Here is a 25,768-nt window from a genome sequence, read left to right as displayed (position 1 = left end):
GAAGAATTTCTATTAAAGGATTGCAGCATTAGAAAGGTTGAGAACCACAGCTTTATATTGTACCACATATAACTAGAGGTGATTTCAGTATATTTCAGGGCCAGGCATGGTGGCCCACATCCTTAAATCTCAACACTTAGGAGACAGAGGCAAGCAGATCTCTGTGAGTTTGATGCCAGCCTGGTCTACATAGTGAGCTCTAGGGAAGCCAAGGCTATAAAGACCTTGTTTCAAAAAACAAAAAATATATATATATATTGTGGGTATGTGCATAGATTATAACTTAAGTTAAATTTTATAAGACTTAAATATTCAAGGAGGTTTCTGAACCATATTCTCCAAGACATAGCATCTTAAGCTAAAGCAATGCCAACTGATTGTGGAGATCACCAAAAAAAAAATTTGGTGACAAATATGAGATTTCTAGATGCACAATGACCAAAATTTAATTCAAAATTAAATGCTTAATGAATCCAAGGTGCTTCTGGCAATGTTCCCCATCATGAAATTTCACTGCAGACTTGGCTCTAAACACACATGTGTACTTGCACCAAGCATGCTATCATGAGCAGTAGCAAATGCTACCTGAAACACCTCAGCTCAGATTGTAGACTGCTATATATCAGGGCTTGTAGTACTTTACAGTACAGTTTTGTGCTCCTGTAGAGACATAATGTTTTAATTAAGAAAAAAGACTTTTAATATCCTCCTACAGTCATTCTTCAGCATATATTGAATACTTTTGGTTTGTATTATATTAGGATGTTCCGTTTTTAAGTTTCTCTTTGAGTTGCTGACGTGAATTTCCAAAAAAATCCAAGTGATTTTTGACTTAGAACTAGGACAGAATTTCCAAGAGTCTCTGGAAAAGCCCTAAATATATCTGCATTGTTTTGTGCTACACATTTATATAAAGCAGAGATCTCAGTATTGACAATCATAAAATTAAAGCTATCATTCATCTCTGAAAACTATAGAAGATGTTCTATATCTTACAATACCATGATTTAGTTCTGTCTGTAAAAATAAAGCACATCCATCTACTTAGTATGCTGATTTTCTTTTGTCTTTAATGGATGAAAAAATTATATGCATACCAAAGAATTCTCATACAATAAATTTCTTTAGAATTATCCAGAAATGTTTTGCAATGTATATCTATGTATATACCTATATACCTGGAGTATCATCAAATTTCCTTGGGCAAAAATGTGTCAAAAGTGGGAAAAGGGATTTTGAGTCTTCATTTTTTTTTTTTAGATTTACTTGTTTTATGTTAGGTGTATGAATGTTTTACTTGTATATATATCTGTGCACCACATGCACACCCAGTGCCTGCAGAGATCAGAAGAGTGGATGAGATGCCCTGGAACTGTAGTTTACAGGCAGTTGTGAAGCACCGTGTGGGGGCTGGGAATCAAATCTGTGTCCTCTGCAAGAGCAACAAGTGCTCTTAACTGCTTACTCGCCTGCCCTCCCCTACTAGAAGTTTAAAAAGACTTGATGTAAGGGACTTGAGATTCCAAGAATTTCCTTTTGTATAAATGAAGATTCCTGGAATCAATTCTGCTAGGATATAGAGGGGCATTCTATACATACATGCATAGTTGTAGATATGGTGCTATTTATTAAAGGCTTCCCATGTGCTTAGTAGTTTATTATAGTCTCATTTACTCTTCTGATCACTCTGTGAACTCTTATTCAACTTTGTAAGTGTAGAAAGTGAAGCACAGGAACATTAAGGAGACTGCTTAGGTTCACACTCTGTTACTCAGTGGTAAAGATGGGGTCAGAACCCAAGTTAGTGGGCCTCCTAATCATGGATCCAATAAAGTTTCAACCTTGGATTCATACTCCCCACACTACCTACACACCTGCCAAGCAGCTGAACAATACTCCCCAACACTAATGATATCCCAGGATAGACTAGGGGAGAGGCGGCATCTGCAGGTGTGGTGTACAGTGAAATTCTGTACTTGTAGTCCAGAGGCTTCCTCCTGTAAGCTTATGGGGGGGGGGCGTCTTTTTTCACAGGCTTCTCGTTCTGAGAGCACTCTGTCTCACAGAAGCAGTATACCTACTGTTAATATTCTAATCCTGCCCTTGGGGCCACCCTATGCCCTGGAATAAAAGCCTATTTTAAGGGAAAACTCCTCCCATTTCCCTCTCTTCTCCTCTCTTCCGCTTTCCTCCCAGGAGGAATGCACCTCTGGAACCCCTCACCCTTCTCTCTCTTTTCCCCTCTCTTCCCCCCACCAAATAAAACTGTTCACTGAGCACTGTCTGCATGGCATCTCTGTCTCTCACCTACCATGGGGCACCTTGGCTCTACCCGCCACACCCGCCAGCACATGTAATATCATAACACCTACCCCTCAAAGCTGTATCAAGTTAAGGACAGTCCCAAATAATGACTAAATAACAGCTGAGTCACCTGCTCCATTTCATCCCTCACACAATCAAGAGACTACAACAGCAAATAAAGTAACATATTTGGGTCTGTCCCTCTCCTGTCTAAATTACAACCAGGGAACTCGGAATAGCCACTGCATGAACTCTACGCTCATATGCAAACTGTAGGCATTTGGTGGGGGTGGTGAATAATTTCCTCAGGTTTACAACAGGCCCTTGTCACTCTTCTGCCCAACTGAGGAAAGAAAACAAACAAAAAACTGTAGGTGCCAGCCAGCGGTGGCGCATGCCTTTAATCCCAGCACTCAGGAGGCAGAGGCAGGTGGATCTCTGTGAGTTCGAGGCCAGCCTGGTCTAAAGAGCACGCTCCAGGACAGGCACCAAAAACTGCACAGAGAAACCCTGTTTGGGAGGGAGGGGGAAACCCGTGGGTAAGAACCATGTCCTCCAGCAGGTAGCAAAAGCTGCTCAGAAGAGTTACACAGACTACGCCCCAACTCCTGCATGCCCACACATGCGCACCTAGAGCCCAGGCACCAGGCTCGCACTCAGGCTCGCAGGCGTGCAAGCACTCTCCACGTGCAAAAGGACAGACACGCCCACACAAGCTCCACTATAATACCACATTCCTCTACACACCCTTCTGCGGTTTTGATCACACCAAGTCACCGGGCACACAATCCCAAGTCTGCAGCTGTGTAAAACATACACTTGCTTCTCCATGCACCACGTTACACACACAAGCTCCGTGACAGGGCAAAAGAGTGCAGAGGTCCCTCCATCTTGTACTGTTGCTGAAGCCATATCAGGTTTAATGGGACTTTGATCTCCTTGATGGAGAATACTGTGGAAAATCACCATCTCTGTTCTAGGACCCGAGGCCAAGATACTCCAACTAACAGAACTTAGCTTCTGTTAAACTGCTTACTTGTACAAACCTCCCTCTGCAGCTGATAGTAGGATGTGGGGTTTGCCCTTTAAAGGCCCCTTGCTCAAAATGCTCGGGGCTACACTTAAATCCGGAATACCTGGGTTTAGTCCCAGCTATCTGGAATAAATTTAAAAAAAAAAATTAACTGAGTAGTGGTGGGCTCACCTTAACGGCGGCTCGCCACGTACACAGTACACAATTTTGTACCCCTCACACGCTTATCCCCCGTGCCTGTCTAGAACCTTTTGTCCTCCCTACCAACAGCAAACTTTTGAGGCTGACCTGACCAACTAGCCCTCCTGCTCCAAAGGCAGAGCCAGCCCGCGCACGCCAAGCGCACACAGCGGGAACCGGCAGTCCCTCAGCCCCAAGGAACTTCTGCCAGGACTGCTGCTGAGTCCCAGGGTTAGAGAGGTGGTACCTCCCATGGGCCGCGGCCATCAGGAGATAGGGTCGCCAGCCGCTCGGCCTAAGGTCGCTAGCCGCTTGGCCTACTCTATCTCCTGGCTGTCTGAACCCAGGAAAAGCAGGGGAGGCTTTGCTCAACCGCTCGGGAGAAAGGACTCACCCGGTTTGCAAAGCCAGTCTGCTCTTCTTTTACTTCTGCCAGCAGCAAAGGGATTCGGACCGCGTGGGAGCCACGGGCTGGGGCGGGGATAGGGGAAATGACTCTGAAAGGAGGCGGTCCAGAGGGAGGTGCCTGGATAAAAAGTTGAGAAGGCACTACGGAGAGGAAGGGAATGGGAGGACTCAGAGAGTAGGAAAGCTGTGCCTTTGATCAAAAAAGTGTCTTGTGACTATCTTGGAAATCCACCTACTCAACCAGGATTCCAGAAGCAACTGGACTAGACCATTTTCTCAGTGTTGGGCCTTAAACTTGATTACCCCATACTAGGGGTAGCTAAGGCTAAAACCCTTGAGGGCAGTTAGCAAGGCAGGAATCTGCTGATCTGGGCACAGGGCCTTCCTGTTCTATGGAGGCCTTAATAAACTTCGTGGCATGTGAGTACTGGGTGGATTAAATGAACCGCCACATCTTAAAGTGTTGTTGGTTTCTCTTTTACTCTAGCCCCACTTTGGGCAGCAAAATGTAGTTGTTTGGTTTTTTACTCTTAGCTCTTTTGGGGGCCTGCCACCCAGCTCCCAGATAAATCACACACAGAGGCTTATTATTAGAAATGCCTGGTCCTAGCTTGTTTTTTTTCTAGCCAGCTTTTCTTAAAATATCTCATCTACCTTTTGCCTCTGGGCTTTTACCTTTCTCTACTTTGTATATCTTCCTTTCTTACTCCCTTGCTGGTTAGGTGGCTGGTCCCTAGCATCCTCCTCTCCTTGTTCTCTTGCTCTTTTTTCTTTTCCTCCCAGATTTCTCCTTCTATTTATTCTCTCTGCCTCAAAATTGGCTGTTCAGCTCTTTACTAGACCATCAGGTGTTTTAGACAGGCAAAGTCACACAGCTTCACAGAGTTAAACAAATGCAGCATAAAAGAATGCAACACATCTTTGTATCAATAAACAAATGTTCCAGCATAAACAAATATGACACATCTTAAAATAATATTCTACAACAGGATTTAATGGCTTGTTAGTAGCCTGAATGACTACCAAATATGAAGCTGTTGTCTAAAGTTTTGATAAAGTGTGTGTGTGTGTGAAAGAGGGAGAGTGGGAGAGAGACAGACAGACAGAGACAGACAGACAGACAGAGGTTGATTTTTGGAAAGGCCACCTTCATTCAATGGGATAGCAGAAAAAGCAAGGGTCCTTCATATCCCCCTCCATAGGAACAGAATCAGTCCCAGAGTGTCAGTGAAGTTGCACCATACATAGCTGGGCAACATATATGGCATGATAGATAGTGTGAATGGCTCTTTCTCTATGAATTTCCAGGCATGGAGGATCAAAGTGGTCTTCTTATAATTGTTGCGCACAACATACAAACATACACTGGTTTGGTCTGGTCATTTAGGAAACATTTACTGTGGCCAGGGTCTGTGTTGATATACATGGCTCCTCTACGTCGAAGGCCATGTGGATGCTCAGGCTCTGGGCTTCCACATGGGGCCATGTTGGTGTCCAAGAACCATGCTGCCCCTGGGACCATGCTGATATGAGTGGTCTGTGCTGCCATCTGGGTCATTGTGTCATCCAGGCATGAGCTGCTGCGAGGGCCGTCTCTGGGCCCATGGCCCTACAGAAGTTAGGGTCTGAGTTGACATCTGTGGTTCCTGTTGAAGGGGTTAAACTCTCCCCCTTTCACAAATGAACTTAGATTCCAGTTCTCTGAGGACAAATAGAGGTCTTTCCCAACAAAGGGCGTCTATCTACAAGGCCCTTACATTCAGGGTGGAGGAAGAAAAGAAAACACAAAGGGTCTAAGTCAGCCTCACAGAATCTCAAGACAAACCCAGCAGCCCCTTCTGAGTCATGTCCAAGCTTGTGCAGATGTGTCCAAAAATAATAAAACTAGACTTCAGCCAATAAAAATATACTAATGTAACCACTGCCTGATTAACCAATTAGGAAACTGACCCTGAAACTCCCCTTAGCTGTGCTTAAAAGGAGCTTGCGACATCCCTCTTGGGTCCTTGCCATTTTGTACAGGTGAATGACCCCACATGCATGCTGGTATAATAAAAGCTCTTTATTCTTGCATGCTATTTGAGTCTAGGTCTTCCTTCAGCGTTTCCTCAGATCCTACACTGTTACCACATAGGGCCCTGCGGATGCCTAGGGTCTGGTCAGCCACCTGAAACCATGTTGTTCAAGAGCCATGCTGCCACTGGGGCCATACTGATCTGGGTAACTTGAGCTTCTGCAGAGGTCTGAGCTGCTGCCGAGGGCCATGTCTGGGTCCATGTCCTGCTGGAGCTGGGGTCTGTGTTGATGTCTGTGGCCCATGTTACCACAAGGGGCCATAAGAACCATGCATGATGAAATCTGAGGGTCAGGCTGAGTTGTCTCTGCTCTTCTCTGGCCCTGGGACAGCTGGCCCTGTCCCTCACTGGACATTCCAGCAAGAGAGCTGTCCCTCACCCTCACAGAAGAGGTGATTGCAATGACTTGGACCCAGAGAGCTGGCCTCTTGCACTCAGGAGAGATGGCCCCACCCCTCAATACAGGCATGGGAGAACTGACCCTGATGGCATGGGCCTAGCAGAGCTGGCTCTACCCTTCACCTGAGAGGGCAGGCCCAGTGGTAGGGTCTGACCAGCTTAGCTACTACCCAGGCCCACTATCCAGGGCCTTAGGTTGGCCCACCCTAACATTTACCCCATCTATGACCGCTGGAGTGTGTGAAAGGACAGGTCCTGTGGGAGGATAACAAGCAGGACCTCCATGAGTTAGAGCAACAGCAGAATATCTGATAGGAGTTTCAGTGAGGGTCCAGTGATGATGGTGTCTCAAAGGCCTTGAACCAGACGACTCATTGCAATGAACATTTGCAAGTAAAGCTGATGGGACAGGAGAGTATGTTGCATGATGCGGCTTGGCTCCCAATGCCATTGGGATGAATGGGGAAGTGTTAAGGGGCAGGAAAGATGGAGGAGCAAGGTGGGTTTTTGTTTGTTTTGATTTGGTTTTAATTTTTTAATTTTCTTTCCTTTCTGCAAGAGTGAAGGGCAGATATGAAGGAACTGGGAGGTGGGTGGAATTGGGGTGTATGATGTGGAATATCCAAGGAATCAATAGAGAACTTATATTTAAAATTTTTACTCCCCATTATGTTCCTAGCATTCTCTTCATTACTGGGGGGCGAGATACCAAGATGAAAAATATTGCTGATATTTATAATAGAGTGTGCAATTTAATAATTACCCCATATAATTTTAAATCTCTGAATTTGATGAGTTATTGGTAATTGAGAAAGGAAATATTTCTTAGACACACACAGATGAAAGTAGAAACACTTACCAAGATATAGAGACTTGTGCAAAGTAGATTCTTGGAAAATGTTGCTAAGTAAAATTAGAATAGAACCTGATCAGCAAACTGACAAGTAGGCCACCCTGTCCATTTCAAAGTTTGTTTTTGGTAGCTTTAGCATGCCCACATATGTAATCTCTATCAGGCCCTTACTTCTGGCCCCACACTCCCACAATGTCTTCTTAACATTGTTATTGAAAACTGGGCTCTTTAAATTCAGGGAACAATTAGAAGGATTGATAAATTAGTCACCAATAATGTGCTAATGGAAGGATGTTGGCAAATTATATATCTCTACTGTATGTATTAATGTTGTCAACGGGATCTAGAATCACAAACATCTGGGCATGTCTATGGAAGTTCCTAGATGGAGTCAATTGAAGTGGGAAGTATCAACACAAATCTGGGCAGCACCATTCTGTAGTATGCTGGGGTCTCAGACTGAATCAAAAGGAGAAGGCTAGCTGAGGACAGCTTTTATCTTTCTGCTTTCTCATTGGAGATGAAATGGTACCAACTGTTGGAGAATACTATTTTAAGGTGTGTTGCATTCTTTTATGTTACATTTGTTTAACTCTGTGAAGCTCTGTTACTGTGTCTGTCTGAAACACCTGATGGTCTAATAAAGACTGAACGGCCAATAGTGAGGCAGGAAAAAGGATAGGCAGGGCTGGCAGGCAGAGAGAATATATAGAAGGAGAAATGTGAAAAAGAAAAAAAAAAAGAGAACCAGAGAAGGAGGAGGATTCCAGGGGCCAGCCAGCCAGCTACACAGCAAGTTACAGAGTAAGAGTAAGATTTTCAGCCGGGCGGTGGTGGCGCACGCCTTTAATCCCAGCACTCAGGAGGCAGAGCCAGGCGGATCTCTGTGAGTTCGAGGCCAGCCTGGACTACCAAGTGAGTTCCAGGAAAGGCGCAAAGCTACACAGAGAAACCCTGCCTCGAAAAACCAAAAAAAAAAAAAAAAAAAAAAAGAGTAAGATTTTTCAGAAGTAAGAGAATGGGAAAAGACCAGAGGCAAAAGGTAGACAGGATAATTTAAGTTAAGGAAAGCTGGCTCAAAACTAAGCCAAGCTAAGACTGAGCATTTATAAGTAAGATAAGCCTCTGTGTGTGATTTATATGGGAGCTGGCTCGTGGGCCCCCCAAAAAGAGCAAAAACAACCAACAACAATCAACTGCCTCCAAATTCTGCTGGAATAACTCCCCACCATTGTAGACTATGCCTTCAAGTGGTGTGTCAGAAGAAGCCCTTTCCTGAGTTACTTTTATTAGGTATTTTATCACAACAGTGAGAAAGGTAAAAAATATTCTTATTGACTATATTCTTCCTTCTCAATAACCAAGAAAATATTATAAAGGACCTTCTAAAGATAATTCATCATATAATTAAGGGGTGACACGGAGAGGCAGGAAATTTTGAATTTTCAGGTTTTAAAGGGCCAGCTTAAGCCAGATGTGGTGGCACATGCCTGTCATCTCAGTACTTGGGATCTTGAAATCAGCCTGAAAAAAATAGTAAATAATCAATCAATCAATCATTCATCTGGTAATGTGGTACAGGCTTATAGTAGACATATTTTCAAAAAAGGATCTTTCAGATGATAGAATATAGAGGCAAACTCTGCTGTCTGTGAAGCTGGCCTCATATCACACTGCAGAGGGGATCTGTTACTTCTCCAGCTAGGTTAGAAAGCCCAGGAAATGGAACTTTCCCTGTGATGTAAACTGTCAGGAAACATACCCTTATAATTTACATCTTTTTGTTCAATTCAGCTCCTTCAAGAATAAAGGAAGATGCTACAATGTACCAAAAATGGGAAATTTATAGCACGCAGCTGTCAAATACACAAAGCAAGCCTAAGTCCAAGGCCTGACTGATGCAATGGTAAAGATACAATGAATGAGTTTTTAGATTCAGTGAAGGGAAACAGAAGTTTAAAAGTATAGTTTCTGGTAGTCCAAATACCAAGAAGAATGCTCTCCCCACAAAAGGCCTGAGGATGTCTACATATGTTGTAGAATGTTCCATTACTCAGAAGCCAAGTCTCCTTACACTATGATTGGCTTTATATTCTAGGATCTATGCTGAAGAAAATTATTAGAAAGCCTGGCTCCCATCAGAACCAATGTAATTGGAGGCAAAGTGAAACTTATGATAGCTTTCCCATGGAGAGAAGGGGCCAAATGCAATATAGCCTTGAAGTAGTCCCTCCCAGACTCCCATTCTACTGTGCTCTGGGAAGAGAATCATAGGCATTCTTCTAAGAGTCAGACTAGCTGTGGGCCAAGTTTGCCTGCAGGGCCTACTCAGAAGTGCAAGGATGGCAGAATAATGGAGTAAAGCCTTTCTTCTATAGAGCTTTGATTTTCCTGAGGTAAAGGTGGGAGCCACAGGAAGCAAAAGGCAGTAAAGTCAGGGTCTGCTAAGGAATTTTTGTTCTCCTTCCCTTCTGCTGATCTTCACATCTGTCCTTTCATTATTGCCAGTCCTTACAGAACAGCAGTTTGGAATGGACTGAGAACTAAAGGAATATTCAAATATACCTAAATTGAGGGCCTGAAAGATTCAGTTCCAAGGTCAGTAATCACAGAGGCCAAATCTGGTTCTTAGGTTTTCAAGTATAAATTGTATTGCATGAATAATATTTATTTACACTGTGTGTGTGTGTGTGTGTGTGTGTGTGTGTGTGTGTGTGTGTGTGTGAAAGAGAGAGCAGAGACAGAGACAGAGAGACAGAGATACAGAGTTGAGTGTGAAGGTGCCCATGGAGGACAGAAGGCAGTGTCAGATCCCATTGTGAGCTGCCTGACATGGGTACTGGGATCTGAACTCTGTTCCTCTAGAAGAGCAGCAAATGCTCTTAACTGAGGAATCTCTCCAGCTTCTGCATGAATAATTTTTTAAAATAAAATTTTTATCACAATTTGTGTGTGTGTGTGTGTGTGTGTGTGTGTGTGAGAGAGAGAGAGAGAGAGAGAGAGAGAGAGAGAGAGAGAGAGAGAGAGAGAGAGAGAGACAAGTTGTAGGATTCTGTTCTGTCCTTCCACCATGTGAGTCCCAGGGACTGAAGGCAGGTCCTTAGTCTTGATGACATGCATCTTTACCCATTAAGCCACCTTGACCTGCCCATGGATAAATTTAATTTTTAGGCAATGTGTCACTATCTAGGCCAGACTTAGCTCAAACTCATGAGTCTCTTGACTCAGTATCCCCAAATGTTGATATTACAGGTGTGTCTCACCATGACTAGCATTTTAAAAATAGCATAAATCTTTATTAATTTTTTGGGAATTTCACATCATGCACCCCAATCCTGCTTACCTCCCAGTCCCTTAATATTCACATCTTACCCTGTAGTATCCTCCCCAAAGAAACTCCCCCAAATTAATTAAAAACAATACAAAACAAAAACCCACCTCACGGCTCCATCTTTCCAACCCCTCTTCATTCATCCTAGTGGCATTGGGACCTGTGGTGTGTCACACAGCTACACCCTTTTGTCCAATCATCCCCACCTGCAAATGTTCATTACAATGAGTCATTGGTCTGGTTCAAGTCCTCTGGCACATCATCATTACTGGACCCTCACTGAAACTCCTCTCAGACATCCTGCTGTTGCCCTGAGTCATGGAGATCCTGTGGTTATTGTTCTGTAGGACCAATCCCTTCACGCACTCCAGCAGGTCATAGATGGGGTGGATGTTGGAGTGGGCCAACCTGCTGTGGGATTTTCTGTATGCTGTGAATGTGTTGCTCTGATTTATTGATAAATAAAATGCTGATTGGCCGGTAGCCAGGCAGAAAGTAAAGTACAGGCAGGACAAGCAGAGAAGAGAATTCTGGGAAGTGAAGGCTGAGTCAGTAAACACTGCCAGCTGCTGCCACCATGAGAAGTAAGATGTAAGGTACTGGTAAGCCACAAGCCACATGGCAACTTATAGATTAATAGAAATGGGTTAATTTAAGATATAAGAATTGGATAGCAAGGAGCCTGCCACGGCCAAACAGTTTATAAGTAATATAAGTCTCTGTGTGTTTATTTGGGTCTGAGCACCTGCGGGCCTGGGAGGGACCAGAGAAAACTCCATCTACACCAACCCAAGGCCCAGAGTGTGAGTCTGAGTGGTAGCTGAGCTGATTGGTCTGGGCTACCGGAACTGCCCCCCCTCAGTTGAGGGGCAGAGCCAGCTCTCCTAGGCCCATGCCATCAGGGCCAGCTCTCCCACATCCATGATGAGGGGTAGGGCCATCTCTCCCGAGTAAGTGCCAGGACTACCTCTCTCATGTAGGATTTGGCCAGCTCTCCTGCTGCAGTGTCCATCGACGGGCAGAGCCAGCTATCCCAGGGCCAGTGAGGAGTGGAGCCGGCTCAGCACTGCCCTCAAATTTCAACATTCATACTTCATATGATCCCTTGTGGTAACACAGGCCATGGACATCATCACAGACTCCAGCTGCAGCAGGAACCCAGATATGGCTCTCAGCATCAGCTCAGGTCCTGGATGTCACCATGGCCTGGTGGCATCACAGGCCACCCAGATCAGTATGACTCTGGCAGAAGCAAGGCCCTGGGACACCAATATGGTCTCAGGTGACTATCCAGACCCTGGGCATCCCCACAGCCCTCAGTGATAACAGGAGCCATGAACATCAACTCAGACCCTGGCTGCTGCTGGGCCATGGACCCAGACATGGCCCTAGGCAGCAGGCCTGGCACAGACAATATCATGGTCCCAAATAACAGTGCAGGCCACTAACAAAGGCATGGCCCTGACCATGCCCACCTTTATACAGATTATTTCAAGGTCTCTTCTTATCTTAACAGTATGGATTTCCATTAATTAAAATTTAGTGAATATAATTATATAAGTCTAATCCACCAAGAATGTTAGATATTGGGTACAATCATCAAGAATACAATGGATTCAACATAGAGGTAGACAATGTTACTGTTACTTTATGAACACCCTAAGATTCTTTTTTAGGGTAATAATCCTCCACATATTTTATTTTACTCAGAGCACCTGTATCTATCTTCTCCACATATTTACACATGTTTTATCTTTTATTTTTAATTTATGTGCATTGGTGTTTTGCCTACATGTATGTCTGTGTGAGGGTATCAGATCCTCTGGAACTAGAGTTACAGACAGGTGTGAGCTGCCATGTAGTTGCTGAGAATTGAACCAGGGTCTTCTGGAATAGCAGGAAGTGCTCTTAAGGGCTGACTCATGTCTCCAGCACCTGTACATGTGGTTTTTTGTTTGTTTTGTTGTTGTTGTTGTGTTTTGTTTGTTTTGAGACAATCTCCCTGTATTGCCCAGGCTGGTTTAGAACTCTATATCTGCTTGCCTCGGCCTTTCAGAGTGCTGGAATTACAGGTATCATCATGTCTCGCTATTTGTACCATCATTATTTTTGAGATTTCCTGTTAAGACCTCTCCTCCCATCCTCCTTAACTCACTAACTATAAGATACAAATACTGGTTTAGCATAATTCCATTTTAAATTTCAGATCATCTGTTTGACAGATTTCCATATCTGTATAAGAAATTGCCAAAAATATTCCACTTCCTAGGTCATTTGGAAGGGCAACCTACCTGTCCTGTGTACCACCTTCCTCTATATAGACTTTTCTCTGAACTTCTACATTTCTTACATAGCAGAAGCAAGAGTCTTGGTCTAGGCACTAGTTTAAGTTATTGTTCACATTGTTCATTCATTCATTTATTCATTCATTCATTCATTCATCTATTCAACAAATTATGTATTGGTAGTGTCTATGTATCAGGTGCTGAAGCTCAGCAACAAATATAAGAAACACAGTCCTAGCCCTCATGAAATTTATAATCTAGACCAAGACTTCTCGTTGATGGATTTCTCAGACTGTGCCTGACCCATGCTAAGCACTTTGATGTTGTGGAATATTATTTTAAGGTATGTTACATTTGTTTATGGTATGGAACATTTACTTTAATGATGCAAAGATGCGTTACATTCTTTTATGCTGCTTTTGTTTAACTCTGTGAAGCTGTGTTACTGTGCCTGTCTAAAACACCTGATGGTCTAATAAAAATCTGAGTGGCCAATAGCAAGGCAGGAGAAAGGATAGGTAGGACTTGCAGGAAGAGAGAATAAATAGAAGAAGAAATCTAGGAGGACAGAAAAAGAAGAAGGAGCAAGAGAAGAGAGGAGGATGCTAGGGGCCAGCCACCCAGCCACACAACCAGCGAGCCAGGAATTAAGAGTAAAAGTAAGATATATAGAAATAAGAAAAGGGAAAAGCCCAAAGGCAAAGGGTAGATGGAATAATTTTAAGTTAAGAAAAGCTTGGCAAGAAACAAGCCAAGCTAAGGCTAGTCACTTATAAGTAATAATATGCCTCCATGTGTGATTTATTTGGGAGCTGGGTGGTTGGCCCCCCAAAAGAGCAAAAGAGCAAAGACTAAAAAGTAAAAAACAACATTTTGGCATTCTAATGTGGAGCTGTAGAAAGCTGAACAACAAAACCTGTAGTGCTTCAAGTTCTTGTCTTGTGTATTAATTCACTTGCCTTTGAGCTATGCATCCTTGGTCTGACCACTTTCTTCAAGCCATTTCTCTACTTCCTTAACTAGTTCACTCCATGTTACATGACCCCTTAGTCTCAGCTCAGTGGCAACTTTGAATAGGATATGTTCAATCCAGGCCCAATGAATCTTTTAACTCTCCCAGGTCCTCCTACAGGCCAGATGTTTAACAGTAAGTCAGTCATCTCAATTGTGATCATGTTCTGGTCTTAACTAATAGATTCTAGCAGTAGGAGGTTAATTGTTAAATTCTTGCCTTCTGCTACAGTATCTGAAGCTAGATGAATCATGTTCCCTTAGACCTTGGACCTTCATCTCTTTAGATGTTTTGACTATATCCTTCTCCTAAAACCAAAGTCTTCATGATTGGACCTCAAATTTAAAACCTCCTAGATTGTACTTGCTGAGATCTCTACCAGTTACACAATTGTTGGTGTGCACACACACCCCTCCCTGAGCGACTTACCAAATTCTGGCAACACATGACCATCTTCCACTTAGTCTTTTCCCCAATTAAACTCCAATGAGAGACAACCAACAACTCATGAATACATATATATTTATTTAATTCATAATATAGCATTTTGGATGGGTTGGGATCTTTAGAGAGGGGTGAAACTGTGTAATCCACAGATGCTCATTTTTCTGTTACTAGGAGAGACACTATTCGTCCAGAGCTCCCAGTACAAACAAGCCTGGGGTAAAGCATTTGATAAAAAATAGTCCAACAATAATCTAATAAATATTCTAGCCAATAACAGTAACACAGCATATTTCTGACGCTGGCAGACCACACCATAAAAGGCAGTTTTGTCTGACCTGATGGCAATAAATCTGGCCAACTTGTAATGCACAGCCAAATACAGCCCAATGGCTCTCAGGCTAGAATTGGCTTCAGGAGCTACAAATAATTGCGAGAGTGGTTAATGTCTACCTGCCTCACATTCTCCATTCCTTGAAAGAAGGGGTTTCAGCATCTGAGCTTATTTAAAAGTCCATCCATGAATTGATCCATCCAGGTAGTCATATACAAATATGTAAACCATGAAAGCTGAGAGAATTCACCTAGAATGCTTGAGCTGAAAAGCATGTATAAGTGATTTTGTTGCAATATGAACTTCACTGCATCCAAAGACACACAATGGAATTACATAATAAAAACACAGCCAGATGCAGTTACTCTTACAAGTAGCAAGAACATCAATGTGGCATTAAAATTTCTTTCGTATTCTCAAAACAAGCTTAGCTTTATTTTGTGCTTTCTTCAACAAGACAATATAAAAAGTGGAAACAAGCATAAATTGCAGACAGAAAATAATTTTCTAGGAGAAAAAGTTCTGAATAGTTAGATCAAGTAAAGCAACAACAACCACGTTTATGGAATCACATTTCTTGAAGATGTTAAATGTAGGTCATGTTCCGTTTGTGCAACTGGCTTTAGCTAGAGGTAGCCTCTGGACCCTGCCATTGCCAGTATTTTATGAAAGTCCTTAAGTTTACTGAAGTAAATATCTGAAACCCATCATAGCCCTCTGAGTGATCTGCCACCATGTTGTTTCTTGGAAGGCATTTCAATTATGTGCCTCAGAAGTTGGGATTTCAGAGTCAAGCTTCATTGCTTACCACAAACCCTATTGAATTTCCCAGTTTATATTTCAGTAGCCTATTTCAGTAGGCTTAACTCTTCCTATAATGAAAACTTAATCTACCTTCAAAGAACAACAAAGTTCATTGAAGTTCATGAAAACATGAAATGTTATTGGGAGAATGGTACCACATGCTCCAAAGACAATTCTCCATGATAACTGCCAATTTGGAACAATGTTCATTTGTATGTATGAGCCCTGGTACATTTACAAACTAATATCAATACAGACTAAATAAGTAACCAACTTGCCCAAGAATAACAAATACCACTAATGGACATCACAGTCAAACAGAGCAATTTTGATTATTCATTTGTTCATTCATACATTCTTTTAAGAAACATTAGCCAGGCAACTACTTTGTTCCAGACACTGTGCTAGGTATTAAAAATACAACAACAACAAAAACCACAGTCCTTACCCTCAAGGTATTCCCACTCTAGTCGGGAAGATAATTATTATACATTAAACTTTTGTGTGAATCAGAATAACCTGAGAAGCCTGTCACAAATGTAAGTTTATTTATGTTTCCAGACAGTCTAATTAATTATATCAGGAGTAGGGGCCAAGAATCCATTGTTTTAAGGAAGAAATCACTAAGGGTGGATCTAAAATGGGTCTGCTGAGGATGGCATTCAGAAAAATGACATCCTGAAAAATACTACCATACAATGTGATTATTGCTGAGAGGGGGTGCTCAGTGTGCCAGAGGAGTGCCACAGAGGATCACATAAGCTAGTTTGGGAGGTTGCTAGTTAACTGAGGGAAGAAGGGACAAGAAAAGGCAGTCCCAGGCTGCAGTCAAATATAGAATAGGGAATAAAGCTTTGTTCCTAGAACTAAAACTTAAAAGGGCACAAAAAAATAAATGAATCATATTGGGGAAAAGATGAATGATGGTGGCACACATAGTGAATGCCAGGTGCTGTGCTAGGCAACTGATACACACTACCTTGTTAAACTTTTACACCAGCCTTATAAAATAGGAATCATTTTACAGAAGAGGAAACAGGCTTGGAGAAATGCTTTCCTGAGGTCACACTGCTAGTTTATGGCAGAGAAGCTAGAACTAACTATCTCAATCTCAAGGCTGGGTGCTTTCTAATACCACAAGCTAGTTACCAGCACTGCAGAGCTTTACTGAGGTTGCTCATTTCCTGATGAGCCATAAGGTACATATGATATTTAAAGCCAAAGAAACTGACTTCACCACTTGACATATAAATCTGAGCCTTCTTTGTATATCGGCACTGATCTTGCTTTTCATGGTAGATAAGCAAACAACCCATAAGTGTTATTAAGTTGGATTTACAGAGATATGTTGTCTCTTGTACATAAGAGTGAGTCATTTGACAGCAAGGACTGTATTTTAGTAATATGTGCACTCTTGCAGCAGTAGTGTGGCATCTAATAGTTCATTGAACAAATTAATAAATAAGAATCCACCATGCTGGTAGAACGAGAGGGAAACATTTGACACTGCATCAAGTCTACATACAATCCAGGTAATGGCTACTACTGTCACATTACAATTACACAGGGGTAATCATTTTACAAGTACCAAGAGTGGACTTTGCTCCTGGGGGAAGGCTCTATTTCTCTGGCGTTTCCAATCTCTGCAAAATAACTGGTAAAATAACAGACCATGAAGCTCAATTTCTTTTAACTAGTCGGATGAAAAGTAGGATGGGATTTATGTTATTTGTCATGAAGTGAATGAATAATGTAAACAAAATCACAAAAGAATGAGTATGGATCCTATCGAGTAAAATAGTGTTTCAGGAGTGCTTCATCTGAAAATACAAGTACATTTGTATTCATATAGTTGTTGAACCTGTAACACTATTCTTACTGATCGAATAAGGTGAGTTCTGAAGAAACTCCCTTATGCAACTCTATTTTCCAGCTTAAGTCTAGTAACTATGTATTTGAGAGTAACAAAACTATATTTCTTTGAAATATTCTATGGCAATTTTTAATAATTCAAATAAATCTCCTCTATTAAATAATGTCAACGAAATTATGCTACACAGCACACTTCTACCAGAATCAATTTTCAATGTAGCATTAGCATCTCTTATGCAATCTTGTCCACACATCTCTCCTAATCTAACCAAGAGCTCCTCACTTCCTGTGTCTTGATGATTGCACGTGTTTGTATGTGTGACAAGAGGGGGAAAGAAAGCTAAAAGGAAAGAAGAGAAAAATGCCAGTCTACTGTGATGTTTCATCTAGGGAATAAGAATGGACAGTATAATTTATTTTCCTTTTCAATATATTTCTCATTTATATGAACAAATTAAGGTTCATTGTATATATGTAATAGATAAAATGATCTATGTCATTTTGCTCATAAAATGAATTCAGTCATTTTATATATTATATATACACAGGTATGATATTCTCATAACACCTTGATTATTAGTTTATTAAAAAGTGACATAAAATATGTGATAATCTGACACTGTGCAAATTTTACCTGGTCAAACAAGCCACTGCTAGAAAGGCTAATTCCTTCCAGTGTCATTTATACTCCCAAATCATTGGGAATTTTTAATTCTCCAATGATGACAGAGATATTCTCTATAATTCTTCCCCAATGGCATAAACCCAGACTATTCAGATAATTTGTTCTGAGTAACTCAATACATGAATTCAAACATAAGCTTTAATGCACAAAAATTAAGTCTACACTATCTAGTTATTTTGGGTGCTCCCAATGAACTTTATTTTGTATCTCATATATGAAACACTAATGGAGTCTTAAGAAGGGAAGAAGTACTGAACTGGAGAGGCAGTGAATCACATGCCCTCTTGACACTTAATGGCAAGCTTTCATCCCAGACACATAGGGGGATTCTTGAGGCCTGCAGTTGCATTCCTGCCTCTCAGGATAATCAATAAAATCTGGGGCAGGCAAGCCAGACAGGATCAGTAGGGATTTATTCCAGATTGTGAATGTTGGACAAACTGGAAGAATGAAGGTCACATCAAAAGTATGGAGATGGAGAGAGTTAGCTGGATCATAGAAAGACAGCATGTTGTTGTCATAATCTAAGAGGACACCTAGACGCTTCAACTGGGGGGGCACATCCACCAGCATTTCCTTGTTGTTATGTCTCACCACGAAGTTACTATTGCATCGAGAGAAGACCCAGGAAGAGGCATTCTTGCCAATCCACTCATTCTTTGGAGCTGATTTGTAGGCAATACCAATTGCATACCTGAGACAGTGGAGAAGACAGAAAAGAATTTATGAATGATATGAATTCTGTTAAATGTTATTTAGGACCTAAGAGTGACTCACTATGTGCTTCTTCCTTTACAAGTTTACATTTACATATATAATGATAATATCACAAGAGCTTGTAAAGCCAGCAATTAGAATGATACAACACTTCTTATCTCCTAGCCCACTATATTTCCCATGATTTTATTTTTTAAAAGCTGGCCAAGTTTTCTAGGACTTGTTCTTAACGTCTAATTCTTAACCTTGACTTTTTGGTTCTTTAGCTGTCCTGTAGAATTGAATCTCCTAGGAACCTAACAGCAGAGAAGATGAGAGAAGAAAAGATCCACTCACCATGTTGAAGAACCCATGACCACCTCCCAGTAGTGGCAGCCACTGTCAATGAATATATTTCCTGCTGCCCCATAACACCCTGTTCCACTAAATCTCTCTGGGGTATGGCTTTTCTTCAGAGAGCTTTCATCCTTTTCCATCTGCAATCCATCATTGGATATCTTCAACTTCTTGTGAGTCATTTTGGGATCTAGCTTAAAGGGTTGGCCTGAAAAAAGTAGAAGAAAAGGGGAAAAAAGCATGATCAAGCATTGAAGAACTGTGCCTTTCCCCATCCAAGACCATCATTAGCAGAGGAGCCTCAATATGATGTTGATCCACGGGTAAGTGCAGATCAACTGCACTTTGGATTATATTAAGGAAGTAGGCAAGATGACACAATTTGCAATTAAGAATAGAGGTGACTCCCCCTAAAATAACCTTCATGCAGGCATTATTTTCCCTCTGTGTGAAAAATGTGGGTCTCTCATATGAGTCCTTTCCTGGAAGGCCCATTTCTAAGCAAATGGGAGCTAGTAAATTCATATATTATGAAATTAAAAGGACCACAGAAAATCTCAAATCCTCAAATATGCTTGGTACTTTGGTTTGTTTCAATGAATGGGTTAGGATTTGGGTAGATTTTTAAAGAGTGTTGCAATGTCTGAGGTAGGAAAGTCTCTGTTAATAACACAATTGTTCACAAAAGAAAAAAAACTGAGAAGAGCTCAGCAACAGGAGAAGTTTGCGTTCTTGAAATTGAGGTGTGCATATAATTAGGCAACTTTGTTGCAATGGCTGCTCCATCATCAATGATGAAAGATAACATGAGTTTCACTGCAGAAACTCATAACCATATGATAAAAACACTGTCCCAGGCCCAGGAGCTGGGTATAGAAAGAGCTTTAGTATACAAAAAATATGCCTCTGTGACAGACACCGTGTACTAATACAGTGTCTATTTCTTTTTTTTCTCTCTCTCTCATTCAGTCTTCCAGCCTTCCTTGCTGCTAGGGATAGCTAATAAGAAGGAAGCTCAAGTCAAACAGATTGGAAGAAATTTCCAGTTAAGCTTCTGTTTCCTGGATTAGAAGATTACCAACTTTTCCCTTCTTCCTCTTGTGAGGGAAGTAAGACATCAGCAGTTGCACCGGCCATCTTGTGGCCTTGATGATAAACCAATGCACAAAGAAGGAGCTCCAGCCTTCCATGAGATCTCAGGGCTGCTATACTAGCCGTGAACAGGCTGCCCTCAGACTTCTTGCTATGTATGACAGGCAGTTAAAAAAAAAAAAACACACAAGCAAATAAAGGAAAACCACTATTTACTTAAGCTACTTGGAAATATTTGTGAGACTCTATCAGTTGTGATCAAGAGCATTCCTAGGAGATACGGCTTCTCTGTGGTAGAGCTTTGTAGATCACCATAAGTAATGCTCTTTAACTGAATTTTTTTCTCCCAAGCTTGGGAGACAGGAATGGAAGATAGAAAAAACCTTCTCTAACTTCTTTCCAAGCCACACACTATTCTATGTATCTTAGTCCACAAACACCCATGGACACCAATAAATCCCACACACAAAGCACAGCAGTAAAGCTCCTCCACTCGGTACCACTGCTCTTACACATTACTATGGGAGTCTCTCAGGCTAACTGTCCTCCCTGGCACAGAGAGGAAAATGGGTCTTTCCTCCTAGAATCTCACAACGTACTGTTTGTTTTTAGTCTGGTGGGTTCGCTGTTCCGGCTGCCCGCTTGATTTATGGCTTTCACAATAAAGATGTAGCGTGTCCCACTCTGGAGTCCATGCACTGTGTAATGGTTCTGTTTAATGTTGGGCACAATCATCCAGCTATCCACTGAATTATACAGGCCTGTGAAGTAGGGAAAGACAAAGGCATCGATCAATAGGTTAAAAAAAAAAAAGCAGGATTTCAAAACAAAACAAAACAAAAAACACTGAAAATCAATTATAACCCACCCATGTGAATTCATTTTGTTTTCTTCTGAGCCTTGAAAGATATAATGAGATGAACCAGCACTTAAGCTTTCATGATTTATTTATTTGCCACACACTTAGAATTGTGCCAGGCTTCTGGCATCTAGCAACCACTGACCAAAGCTAATTTATATAATTTTTTCTGCCAAAGAACACAAGAATGGCCACTATTCTACATGGTCGAATTCTCAAAGTTATGAACTCTCTGGATCTTTACCACTGAAGTCTGTTTCTGTGCGAACTCAGTCTGGTATTGCATGGATGGAAAAGCTCCTGTACAGAGCTCAATGACATGAAAGCCCAGAGCAGAAAGGACACCTAGGCATGAATTTCCTTCATTTCACAGGGCAAACAGGATGGAAGGAAAGTGACTCGCCCACCGTCATAGATGGTGCTCAAAGTAGAACCCTGTTGTGATCTTTTTATCCTACACCAGTGAGCTGTGCACTGTGTGTGGTGGGGGTGGGGGTGAATGGCCATATATAGCCCTTTGTCCCTGTAAGATAGTGAGAATCCCAGAGTTATAGTACTCTGCTTTTCCACCCTCAGCTGCACCCTTACTTTCCAAATTTGCTGGACTCCAAAAGAAGTCAAGATGGTATGGCAAAGCAGGACACAGTCTGCTGGCTCAGATAGGACACATGTTAGCTCCTCCTGCCTTGATTCCCATATTCTTCCGGGGTCATGTGCTCCACAACTATGTTACTGTCCAAAAGATTTTTTTTTCTTCCCAAGCAGGAAAAAGGATCTCAAGAATGCTTTTGCTTTTGAAGATAATCTTGAGATTACAAATATTAATTTAAGCAGGAGGAAACATATGTAATTAAAAGCAATTATTTGGCTAGCTTTCAGTAAAATGAATTCCGATACTCTATTCTGTTGATTTTTTTTTTTTTTTTTGCTTCTCTCTCCTGTTATCTGTTTCTCAACTGGCATACAATTTTAAAACATACTTCTACTTGGAGATGGGCAGGAAAGGATAAGAAAAATAAGGACCAAATTTAGTCATTTTTATACAGCTCTAATGAAGGGTTTAGTGAAAATAGAAATTAGAAATCATGTTGTAAGTATCTTACACGGGATCTGATCAAGATATTCATAATTAATTTGAGGTAGGTAGGAAGGGCCTAAATTAGAACTAGAAAGTGAGACATAAACTGGGCATGGTGGTACACACCTTTAATCCCAGCACCTCAGATGGAGAAGCAGGAGGATCAGGAGTTCAAGGTCAGCCTTGGCTATAGAGCAACTTCTAAGCTCAGCCAAGGCTATCTCAAAGCATCAAACAATACACAAACAAAAACAAAAATCATAATGGGGGACAAAAAGATGTACTAGAGAAGTAGCACAAGAATTGGTTGTGATGTAAGTGACTCTTGTGAAAAATGGATAAGGGCCAGAACAAAGCTTTGGCCTAACTGCACTATCATTGGATAGTATGAGCAACAAATCACAGAAGAACTTTTATCTCAAAGAGGAAACTATAGGGTCTCCCAAAAATTATATATACAATAAAGCAGCTACAGATATTCTTTACAGTCAAGTACCATGTACCATGTAGCTGCTAAAAAAAAAAAAACAGCAAGGAGGATGCTATGAGCTGATTAAGAATGATTTCCAGGAAATATAGTCAACTGAAAAACCCTAATTATAAAAGACCATATATATTATATAGCATTTTCAAGGGAAAGGTAAATAATAAATCATGTTACATTTTCTTGGATTTACAAAAACAATAACTATAGTAACCTAGAAAAAAACAAAGGTAAAAGAGTTGTCAGAGAAAAGGATAATTCTCGGAGTATAGTTCTTTGCATATTTTCCCTTTTAAGGAATTTTTCATTAAAATTAAATCAATAAATTCTAATTTCAAATTTGAAAAATACACATTAATCCAAGAGGTTAAAATTAAGTCAACAACAAGGGCTGGAAAGATAGCTCAGTGGTTAAGAGCACCACTGCTCTTCCAGAGGTCCTAAGTTCAATTCCCAGCAACCACATGGTGGCTCACAACCACTTGTAATGAGATCTGGTGCCCTCTTCTGGCCTGCAGGGACACATGCAGGCAGAATACTGTATACATAATAGATAAATAAATCTTTAAAAAAAATAAGTCAACAACAACAATAGCACAGATGGAACTAAAGGCAAACTGAAACAAATTAAACCCACTGCATCTTAAAGGAATAATGACCATAAATATTACAGTTGAGGAGAGACCGTTTAAGTGATCCTCCCGGCAACTACATCCTCAGCCCCTGAGCAAATCAATTCTAAAAGTATTTTAGACACACGACAGGATTGAGCAAAATGCACTGATGTTGTTGAGACACAAGATTCTTACTGTGGAGAAAAGAGCGTACATATGGAATGAGAGAAGGCAAGAACTAACTTGTGGAGATGAATTAGAACTGGGTGATCTTGCTGCAGCGGCATGTTGTCTGGCAGTTTTCCCTCACTCAAACGTTCCCTCCAGGAGAGGGCAGGAGGCTTGTGAGAACAAAACATCACACCTCTGGGAGAACGGAACTGGGAAGGTGCTCTAAGGCCCTTCCCCAGTTTTATAAAGGAGTGAGTAAGCAACTACTGGGGGAGGAGACTTTGACCAGCCAAGGTGTGACGGGAGAGAGCATTGAACTGCCTGCAAACTGTGCTCAGAACTCCAGGCTTGTAAACTGCCAAAGCCATGACCCTTGTTGGGGTGGGATTTTGAGTGATAAAGTTGCTTTTTTAAGCTATCCCTGCTTTTTCAAGTAACTGTTTACCCATACTCTTATAAGTTACATTGGTTCAGCAAGCTGAACTTTGGTTCAGTAATCTTTTGTCTGTTGTGATTTCCCTTTCTGGGGTGGGTAGGTGGGGGGGGGGCACTCCTCAGGAAAAGCCTCTCAGTCAACACTATATGACTTCTAAAATATGTGCAATTAGCCCTCTTTATCTGTGGGTTCTGCAAACAAGGATTCAATCAACTATAGATTTTAAGGTGTTTAAAAAAGATTTATTTATTTTTATTTTATGGGTGTTTTGCCTATATTATATATGTGCACCAAGTGTATGCAGTACCCACAGAGACTAGAAGAGAATGTCAAAGCCCGTGAAACTGGAGTTACAGACAGGTGTGAGCTGCCGTGTGGGTGCTGGAAAATTATTCTAGGTCCTCAGTAAAAACAGATAGTCTTCTTAATCACTGAGCTGTCTCTCCAGTCCAACAAACTACAGATTTAAAGATTTGAGACAGGACTTTACCATGTAGCCCAAGCTAGCCCAAAATTCCCTATATAGACTAAACTGTCCTCAAATTCGTGATCCTTCAACCTCAGCCATAGCCTCCCTGCATGTGCCAAGACGTCCGAGGCTAAAAATAATTTTCTAAATTATATCTGTATTGAACATGTGCAGTCTTTTTTTCATGTTATTCCCTAAAAATAGAATAACTATTTACAGAATTTATACTTTACAAGGCAGTATAAATAATCTAGAACTAATTTAAAGTATACAGGAAGATAGATATAGATTATATATAAATACTACAACATTCCATGTAGGGATTTGAGCCTTGACAGATTCTGGGATCCTCAAGAGGTCATGTAAACCCACATGGATACTAACAGGCAATTATACATGCTTCCATATTTGCATATAGATGTGCACATATGTAGATTATATACACATGTATATGTGGCTTCCAATAGGCTCACATGCTTGAATACTTGGTCCCCAGTTGGTAGCACTATGTGGCTAAGTTTAGGAGGTATGGCTGGAAGAAGTATGTCACTGTGGCTTTTAAAAGCCATGTGCCATTCATAGTTTAGTCTTTCTGCTTCCTGTTTCAGTTCAAGATGTGAGTTATCAGCCTGATGCTCCTGCTGTCATACCTTAGTTATGCTGTTATAGACTCTAAGCCACTGGAATCATGAGCCCAAATAAACTCTTCTTCTGTAGGTTGTCTTTGTCATGGTGGTTTATCACAGCAACAGAAGAATAACAATTAAGTGTAGTGTGTGTGTGTGTGTGTGTGTGTGTGTGTGGTGTGTGTGTGTGTGTGTGTGAGAGAGAGAGAGAGAGAAGAGAGAGAGAGAGAGAGAGAGAGAGAGAGAGAGACTAAGGTTTTAGTTTCTAATATAATTGTCCTGTAAAAAGTAACCAGGGCTCCTGGGAAAATAGCTGACTTGAAGGTTTGAGAAGAGTAAAGTAAAAATGAGTCTGCAATATTTTTTTGTTAGGCCAGAAAGCGAAAACAAAATGCTCACAAAAAGAATAGGAAAATAACACATAAACCCTGGAGGTGCCTTTAAAGGGTCTTGCTGACTAAATCTGGGACATTTACACAAGAAAAATGAAGGTACTAACGAATTCTAAATCATTGATGAAAATGCATCCACAAGTCTCTACTGATGAATAAATAAAAAGATGAAATAGGGAGAGGCTTATGCTACACAGAAAAATAATTGAGTGACAATTTGTAAGTGTGGGAGAATGCTCAGCTGGAGAACTGTCATTCCACAATCATCATATAAAGTCTGTATAGAACAAAAATCATCAATTGGTGCCCAATCGGGGGTAAGAGTGGTGTGAGGTGGGATTGATGAAGAAGCAGGATTTTTTTATGGTTTTAAAGCATCACTACACAGATTGCTTATTGGTAGTGGGGGCAGGGACGAGGGGTAAACTAGAAATACATAATTTTAAAATGTCAGATAACATATTGGTCAGATAAT

General features: G+C 41.2%; 2 protein-coding genes across 6 annotated transcripts in view; both read right to left on the bottom strand.

Annotated features, from left to right (window-relative positions):
- The window catches only part of Vsig1 (V-set and immunoglobulin domain containing 1), a 168,819-nt gene extending 164,822 nt beyond the window's left edge, over positions 1 to 3,997 (bottom strand). For both annotated transcript variants that reach the window (XM_037198914.1, XM_037198915.1), the window contains exon 1: positions 3,912 to 3,997. The gene's annotated coding sequence lies outside the window, so the exon portion shown is untranslated. The remainder of the gene's footprint in view (positions 1 to 3,911) is intronic.
- Positions 3,998 to 14,385: 10,388 nt separating this feature from the next.
- Positions 14,386 to 25,768, bottom strand: part of Mid2 (midline 2) — a 109,363-nt gene continuing 97,980 nt past the window's right edge. For all 4 annotated transcript variants that reach the window (XM_028895146.1, XM_028895147.2, XM_028895143.2 and 1 more), the window contains exons 8-10: positions 20,764 to 20,925; positions 19,073 to 19,280; positions 14,386 to 18,713 (exon numbers count right to left, since the gene is read on the bottom strand). In XM_028895146.1, coding sequence (XP_028750979.1) covers positions 18,311 to 18,713; positions 19,073 to 19,280; positions 20,764 to 20,925 — 773 coding nt within the window. In that variant the 3' untranslated portion in view covers positions 14,386 to 18,310. The remainder of the gene's footprint in view (positions 18,714 to 19,072; positions 19,281 to 20,763; positions 20,926 to 25,768) is intronic.

The sequence above is a fragment of the Peromyscus leucopus genome, chromosome X, assembly GCF_004664715.2.
Source record: "Peromyscus leucopus breed LL Stock chromosome X, UCI_PerLeu_2.1, whole genome shotgun sequence".
NCBI lineage: Eukaryota > Metazoa > Chordata > Mammalia > Rodentia > Cricetidae > Peromyscus > Peromyscus leucopus.
This window is presented reverse-complemented; position numbering and strand designations above follow the sequence as displayed.